General features: G+C 48.2%; 1 protein-coding gene across 1 annotated transcript in view; it reads left to right on the top strand.

The window, feature by feature from the left end:
• LOC104628701 (UDP-glucuronosyltransferase 1-1-like) overlaps window positions 1-4687 on the top strand; it is a 15624-nt gene extending 10937 nt beyond the window's left edge. Inside the window, exons 2-5 of the mRNA XM_010297368.1 lie at window positions 1123-1254; window positions 1514-1601; window positions 2422-2641; window positions 4054-4687. Coding sequence (XP_010295670.1) covers window positions 1123-1254; window positions 1514-1601; window positions 2422-2641; window positions 4054-4351 — 738 coding nt within the window. The 3' untranslated portion in view covers window positions 4352-4687. The remainder of the gene's footprint in view (window positions 1-1122; window positions 1255-1513; window positions 1602-2421; window positions 2642-4053) is intronic.
• The last annotated feature ends 3813 nt before the right edge of the window (window positions 4688-8500 follow it).

Here is an 8500-nt window from a genome sequence, read left to right as displayed (position 1 = left end):
GCGGTTCAATATTATCATACCCAAAGCAGACCCAGTATTAGAAATTAGAGCTTTCTGCTGTCAGAACACTTTTCAAAATCTTAATTCTCTCTTGCAGCTGCATGGTTTGAAAAGAGCAGCATCAACTCTAAAGCCAGAGTATCTGACTTGCAATAAATGTGAAAATAAACCACAGTGTATTCACCTGGGGATTGGTTGCCAGGAAAAGTATGATGATGAATTATCTCCTTAATTGGTACAGCATCTTTTTTACTGCACAGAAACTGATGTCTTTGAGCAGGCAGGCTTTTACAACATGACTATTTTAAAGTGAATTTTCTCTCATGTCCATGCTGACTCTCGGATCAGGCTTCAATTCTGCAAACACTCACACACCTCCATAACTTTGTTCATCCACCTGTGCCCATTTTTTCCCCCTGGGACTCATTTTCATATAGAAAACTGTCCTGGTTTTGGCTGGGATAGAGTTAATTTTCTTCCTGATGGCTGGTATAGCCCTGTGGTTTGGATCTGGGATGAAAATAATGTTTATAACGTGCTGATGTTTTCAGTTGTTGCTGAGCAGTCAAGGACAGTCCAGCTTCTCATCCCAGCGAGGAGGCTGGGGGTGCACAGGGAGCTGGAGGGGACACAGCCAGGACAGCTGACCCAGGCTGGCCAAAGGGATATTCCATACCGTACAATGGCATGCCCAGTATGTAAACTGGGAGAGTTTGGCCAGGGAGGGGCCGCGGCTTGGGAAAGGGCTGGGCTTTGGTCGGTGGGTGGTGAGCAATTGCATTATGCATCACTTATTTTGTATATTCTTTTATCATTATTATTATTATTTTCCCTTCCTTTTCTGTTCTATTAAACTCTCTTTATCTCAACCCGCAAATTTTACTTTTTCCTGATTCTCTCCCTCATCCCCCCATGGGGCAGGGGGGGAGTAAGCGAACGGCTACAGGGTGTTCAGCTGCCTGACGGGTTAAACCACCGCAATAACTAATTTTCTTGATCATAATTTTGTTGTGTTGAGTGTTCATTTTATTGCCTTTCCAGAGAGTTTTGTGGGAATGTGACAGAAATTGCAGCGTATGATGTGGAAGGGACTTTGACTAAGTACGTGCTTTGTGTTGGCAGGAATTTGAAGCTATTGTGAATGCCTCTGGAGAACATGGCATTGTTGTCTTCTCGCTGGGCTCTATGGTCTCCAAGATTCCTATGACGAAAGCCACAGAAATCGCAGAAGCCTTGGGATCAGTCCCTCAGACGGTATGGTTTCCCTCTTCCCCTTCCAGCACAGCAATTCAAGACTTGTTTTCAAATACAGTATGTGATTACCTTTGGCTTTCAGTGTTCTTGGTCCTCCCTTCTTTCTCCTGATGCCAGAAGAAACTATTGCCCCAGCTCCCCTGCATGACAAAACAAGTTTTGTGCATCACGGATGATTTAGCTGTGCTTTTCAAACCCACTGAGGAGCAACAAGAGGCTGGCTTCTGAGAACTCACATTGTGTTTACTTCTCTTGAAAGGTTTTGTGGCGATACACAGGAGAGGTGCCCTCCAACCTGCCGAAGAACATAAAGCTTGTCAAATGGCTGCCACAGAATGATCTTCTAGGTAGGTCTGAGATACCTTGAGTGGTACCAGCGTGTTTTTTTTAGTCTGATGATGCTGTTGTAAGGCCCCGTTAGCATAATCTGTGCTGGCTCCCTATGTCACTGTGGGTCACAAGACTTCCTTACAGCCTTTGCTGTTTGAACCAGAGCTCATCTTTTAGAAACTTATCCAATTACAACTTCCAAATTCCCGAATTATAAAACAACACTGTCTGGAAAGGTGTTCCAACAATTGACTACCTCTTAGTGTCAAAAATGGGGGTCTGTCTTTATCTCTGACTAGCCAGTCTCAACATCCAGCCATGGGTTTTTGTCATGTTTTGTCTACTGGACTGAAAAGAAAGTTAAAGGACCCCGAGTGAGCATTTCCAGACAAGTCATTGGGCTTTTCAAGTGGTAAAATTGTATGTGCTATTGCCAGGAGTGCATTTGTTGGCTAGACGACAGGACTTGGCTGTGGGAGATCTGCAAAACCAGCAAATAGAAGACATGATAAAAAAGAAAGCAATGGTAACATCCTCTTTAACCTCACTTGGCTTTGATTTCATCCTAAAATCTGAGAATCTTTAGAGGATTATTTGAGACTTTCCAGAGATTGCCCAAGCCAACACAGAGCTCTACAACCCAAGGTTCATTGTACAACCCTTGTAAAGTCCTGTTCTCTGCACCTAAGTCTGTCTATAAGTAATGATGCACATGACAGCCCAAAGTTCTTGATTTATACCTACCAGTGCCATTTTTGTGCAAGTTTTTCCCCAGGGATGTGTTACTGTGACTTAACAAATCAAATATAGCTAAGCAAGTCTCTCTTTCCTCCACAGCTCACCCTAAGACTCGTGCCTTTATTACCCATGGAGGCTCACATGGTGTTTACGAGGGCATATGCAATGCGGTGCCAATGGTACTAATGCCTTTATTTGGAGACCAGATGGACAACGCCAAGCGAATAGAGTCACGGGGAGCAGGACTGACACTGAACATACTCAAAATGACTTCGAAGGACATATCCACTGCCCTGAAAGCAGTTATTAATGATAAAAAGTCAGTAATAGAATCACAGCCTTTCACCTTCTACTGTTCTGTAATGCCAGCACTCTAGCTTCCGGAATACTAATCTGTTCTTATATGCCTTCTTATATCAAAGTTACATCATTGAGAAGCTGATGCTTGCCCCCGGTTAACCTCGTCCTGTCCTTGTAGCAGGACCATACTTCTCACTGCCTGGGATTATAATCATTAGCTGACAAGAACCAGCTGATAGGAGAGGATGCAGGTATTGGAGAAGATGCGGTATAAGTGCAATGAAAAAAATCGAGTTGAAAAAAGATGTGTCCCCTGCTTAAAGCCAAATTTACCAGGTAGTGATGTCGAGGCCTTTGGCACAATGTGGTAGAAAAGGGGTATCAGTGAAGGGAGATGTGGCAGGCTGATTTTGTTCCCCAAATCAGTGGTGACATGAGTCAGTGGGGAGCCTGAAAAGGTTGAAAGGCTCAGCCTGCCTGGCTGATTTTCTTTGCGTGAGGCTTGCCCAGAGATGCTGTCTGCAGAGCAGCAGGAGGAAGGAGACAAGTGGCAGTGCCTCGGTATCGTCCAGAGGCTGTACTGCATCAGGAAGCATTGCCTTCCAGCTGGCAGGGTTTACTAAACATAGCTATTATCACTCATTTATTTTGCAGAGCAGTTTTCTTAGTAATTTTTTTCCCCCTTCGTGCTCATAAGGAGCTGTATGAGCACAGCCAGCTGCTGCCTGGCTCAGCAAGGCTGGACAGTCCCAGCACAGAACAGGAGGAATATGCGCTGAGGCAGCACAGGGAACTACGGTAGGTATCATAGTATTGCAGTCAGCATGGCCAAGGTGTTTTAAGGCATCAAAGCAAAGCAGAACTTTAAGACATACCCTCCTCTTCCCAGCTCTTGTTATTAGGACTTCTCAGTCCTTGGCATCCTCTTCTCCATCATGTTTCTGAGAAATGGCCCCTTATTTGCCATTGCTTCCTAACCATTTTTCTTACAGCAATACTACTACTACTGCATCTTGTTCTATAGCTGGACAGCTTTTCTACATCCAGTCTCACATTTCAGCCAGATATCTTCATCCTTCACTGCAGAGATTTTGCTGACAGCTGAAACCGAGCTTTTGCTTTTTCTTCTTTCTCTAATACTAACAGTAATAGTCTAATAAATTTTCTAATTTTCTAATACTACTACTAATAATAATTTCTCTCTCCTCCTGCATTTGTCATTGACAACAGCAGTTTTCTGGGCTCATAATTATCCTTTATCCTTCTTAGATAATTAGCCATTATCATTCTCATGGGGTGGTGGTGTTGGGGAAACACCACCAGAGCAGCCCCCAGTGGGCCATCAAACAACTGACACTGCATCTCTTTTTCCTGGGGACACAGTCCCAGCAGCACAAGTCACTAAAAACACCCAACATCTTTTCTTGGCAGGTACAAAGAGAACATCAAGCGTCTCTCAGACCTTCACCTTGACAGACCCATTCACCCCCTGGACCTGGCCGTGCACTGGGTGGAGTTTGTAATGAGACACAAAGGGGCTCCACACCTGCGACCTGCTGCTCACGACTTGAACTGGATCCAGTACCACTCCCTGGACGTCATCGCCTTCCTCCTCGCCGTGGTGCTCCTCTCCCTCTTCATTTCTCTGAAGTGCTGCCTATTCTGCTGCCGCAGGTGCTGCTGTAAGAAGGGAAGAACAAGAAAGCCAACCAAATCAAAGTCCCACTAGCAGATGAAACCAGTGGTAGGAGAGAAGGCCTCTGCTCCAGTCCAGAAGGATCAGAAAACATCCCAAATGTTACTAAAATAATTGCTGACTTTCAGTCAAGGAATAGTAGCATTCCTTTAAACTATCACCATGGGAGGGTTTGTTTCACTGATATAATTTTTGCTTTTAATTAAGAATCAGTTGTTAAAAATAATTTGTATAGGAGTGCTTCAGTCACTTGGGAAGGTATATTAGTGTGAAGCCCAAGGCTCCTGGCTTCCATGCCTTGGGGTACCAAGGACTCATGGTGACATTTTTTTAAACTCTATATGCAATGGAGATATATAGGGATTTCATGCGACTTTGCTTCAAGGGCTTTAAGAGAACCATTTGCTCTAGTATCAGGTTTATCAAGCCCTTTGAAATCTTTGTATAGCTGTTGTTATAGAAGAGGCAAATGTTATACGCTGACAATACATGTCATAAGCCAAGCTGGATGCACATCTTAAATGGATTTTGTGTGTGTTTACAATGCCTTGAACAAAATTAAGCTTTCGGCAGGGCAGTTGTTGTAAAGCCATTGGTGTTTCACCCAAGCTCCCCATCAGGCAGAGTGCTGTATCTGGAGCTTACCTGTTGGGGGATGAGACCTTTGTAAGCAATGTTTATAAAACTTAACTAATTTACTCTTTGTAAGCGATGTTCAGGTAAAGACCCAAACCCCAGCCCTGGAAATAAATCTCCAATGCTAACAATAATGGCTCTTGTGTTTTCTGACTTGAGAGGTATGGGGCTGGACGCTTGTTCGATCATGGAGATGGAGCTGGAGAAGGGAAAGATTCAATGCCCCACGGTGTGAAAGCCACCGCAGTGCTCAAAAGCCACTTCTCAGCATTACTGTCTCACTGCATGGTGACTTGGTCCTTGCTGGTTACATCCCGAGGCTGCCACAGTCCCCACTACTATGTACAGAAGAAGCCGGAAAAGACCTTAAATATAATATTCAGGGCTCAAAACAGACTGGGGCATCTCCGTACATCATGGCGGCACAGGTGTCCTGCTAAGTACCTGGTGCTGTTATTTTCTGCTGCTGTTTGAAAAAGCAGGTACTTTTAGGTTCAAGAAGACAGTCCCTCTCCTCCCCAGCCTGACCCCGTGGCAGTGCCCGATCCTGGTGGGCATCCACACCACCTGCAACCTGTCCAGAACTGATGCCAACTGTGGCTTTTCAGCCTCTGCCTTTCCCTCCCCTCCTCCTGCCCCTGGTAAACAGAAGGAAACCCTTCTTTGGGACATGCGGAGTCCCCACTGTGCGTAAGAGTTCACCTGCTTTTCAGAGCAGCTTTCGTGGCTCCTCGTGTTCCTGAAGCGACAGCTCTGGCTGTCCCCACGGGTCCCGGCTGCAGCCAGGTGACAGCAGTGCATCTGTGCCTCTGGCAATGAGACCCAGCGAGACCTCGCAGCGCCCATCACACTGCCAGCCGCCGTGGTTTCAGTCGTCTCTGAGTATGGGGCTGACTTCCAGCAGCTGTCTGATGCAAAAAGCACTTTAAAAAGTCCTTATGGAGGTGTCGTCTGAGTACCCTGCTGCACACAGGCTCTGGATTGAGCCAGTGACTTTCTCTGCGTGGACAAGAGAAAAACCCTTTGATTTCACATCAGATGAACAGAATTTAAAAACAAAAAAATCCCAATTGCAACTGCTTGGTTTTGTTTTGTTTTGGTTTTTTTTCCAAAAACTCTTGTGTATGTGGAGGAAAGGAGCTAAGAGAAAGGGAGGAGGATGCAAAATGCCCATCTTTCATTTCTGAAAGATCTCTAACACAACCGAAGCAAAACAGCAGCAGAAACCAGGTATCCTCTTCCTCTCCTTTTCCCTTTGCTTTCCTTAGCCTCAACTGGTTTGTCCTCCTCTTTATTTTCCCTTGGATCACCAGAGAAAGGAGGAGAGCGGGGCCCGAGCGGACATGTGGAGCCAGGACTGGACAACCGTCACATCGTGTCCAGTTCCAGCTGTGCCCAGCAGAGGACACTACAATATCACTGACGGGAGGGAGCCAGGAAAAGGCCATCCTTCCCCGCCACGCCAGCCCAGGTAGGTTGGTTTGAAGTCAATAGCAGACTTGTTTATCCAGGAATATGGACCCTGCTGCACAGAGATTATTTTCAGAGGGAATTAGGGGCCAAACTGCGTGGGACGAGCAGCTTCGGTGCAGAGGAGGAAGCTGGAGGGGCTGCAGCATCACCGCAACACAGCCTTCCCAACCCTTCTCAAGGGAAGGGTTACGCTGGGGATGCCGTCCCCTCCTCTTGCCTCTTAACTGGGAGCCATACAGAGCTGACTCTTAAGCTCCCTTACTGGGAGAAGGAGAAATCATCGACCACGATGCATTTCTAAGCAACATTTCTAATTTCTGAGACTGGGTCACTTCCCAAAAGGGGAAACTGAGGCATAGCCAGCCATCGCTCCTCTCCATGAGCTGCACGGGCTCCATATCACCCCAGGGTTTCCAGCAAACCCTCCAAATCTCTGCTTTTAAACGCCTGCCACAAGACAGCAGCCAAAATCCCTTCGCTGCCCTTGGGGAAAGGAGAGGCACAAACACCTCCCGCCTCCAGCAGCCTCTCAGATCACGGCGGGCTCACGTAGCACCCCTTTGGAGCTGCGAAAGGAGAAGAGGGCTGTTGCTTTCTGCTCCAGCCCAGGGAATTTTTTAGTGTTTATTTTATTTCTGCCTGGATTTTAGCATCCAGGCTTGCAACAGTAAGGCTGGAAAAAAAAACCAGCAGCACAAGCCAGTGCTGCTCCTGGCTCTTCTGGTGACCCTCGGACCGCCTTGGCTGCAAAACACAGGCGAGAGCCTCTTTGGCTTCGGGATGGGGATGTCCTGGGGGACACAGCAGCCCTGGCTCCGGTGGGAGGATGCAGTCGGCATCTCTCGCTGCTTCCCACCAGCCGGACCGCGGGAAATGACAGGAATTACTGACATTTTTCTGCAGCCACAGGGTTTCTTGCAGCCTCACCCCAGCCCTCCAATCCCCATGGACAACGGCAAGGTTCTGCCACTGCCATGGGAGCTCCGGGCGGCTCTCGGGTGTGTGGGTCCAAGGAGAGCCCTGGCCCATAGGGACGGAGTGCTCAGAAGGGGACTTGCCCCCTTGCAAGACACGCTGAGAAGTTAAAGATGTTCATTATTCAAAGGCAGAGCAAGGAACAGCAGCGACCTGCAAACGGGCACCCCCTCTTCCTCCTCTGCTGCGCAGGGCTCCCAGGGCTGGGCACCCGCAAGTGGGTGCCCGGTGCTGCCTCTCCCCGCACACTCCCGCTCGGATGCTCGTGCTCAGACCTTCAGCTGCTTACCTTGGTTTTTTAAAGATTTATCTTTGGGGTGGCTTTGTAAAAAGTAAGTATTTACTTACTGCTGCCGGCAGCCAGCCAGGACCCCAGTTTGGGGGGTTCCACCGGAGTTCCCAAACCCCCTTTCAACCTTGTTTCCCACAGTGGGAAAGCACTGAAAGATTGAGATGAGCAAATGTGGCGTGAATGCCCACTTCCCCGAGGAGTGTGGATGAGGGATGCCGACCTGCCAGGAGCAGCACCAGCCTCATTTGAAAAAACAAAACCAAAGAAAAAACCCAAACAAAAAAAAAATCATCCCAAAACCACCTGCCCCCAGAAACAAAGCTGCTCTGGGGCCGCAGACATGATGACGGCGATGCTCCAGCGCTCTGCCCTCCTCCCTGAAAGCCTGGGGAGCAGCGTGGGGGTAACGCTGATACTGGCGGCACCACGCAGCCCCCCATGCCATGCGTCAGCCCCACATCGTTTTCCAGAGCTATCCCAAAGCAGGCTCTGCTCCCTGCAGCGTCCCAGTGGGCGAGCTCTACCCCGCAGCCGGCGCTGGAGACGTCCCATCCCGTGACATGCCGTGTGATGGCCGGCTCTGGTCCCCAGCCCTGCCTCGAGGATGGCAGGGAGCCGCCGCTAGCAAGCCAGGTACTTTTAGCTGGAGCAGCCACGCAGCTCTCCAATTAATTATCACCTGCAGAAGTGTTTTTAGGAGTCAGTTATTTATAGGTGAGCGTGATGCAACCTGGGGAAAGCAATTGCCAAAGTGAACCAGGCACAAAACGCAGGACAGCCTCTCCCCTCCCCGGGGAGGAATGTGG

Source organism: Phaethon lepturus, unplaced genomic scaffold (genome assembly GCF_000687285.1).
Source record: "Phaethon lepturus isolate BGI_N335 unplaced genomic scaffold, ASM68728v1 scaffold32281, whole genome shotgun sequence".
NCBI classification, from domain to species: domain Eukaryota; kingdom Metazoa; phylum Chordata; class Aves; order Phaethontiformes; family Phaethontidae; genus Phaethon; species Phaethon lepturus.
This window is presented reverse-complemented; position numbering and strand designations above follow the sequence as displayed.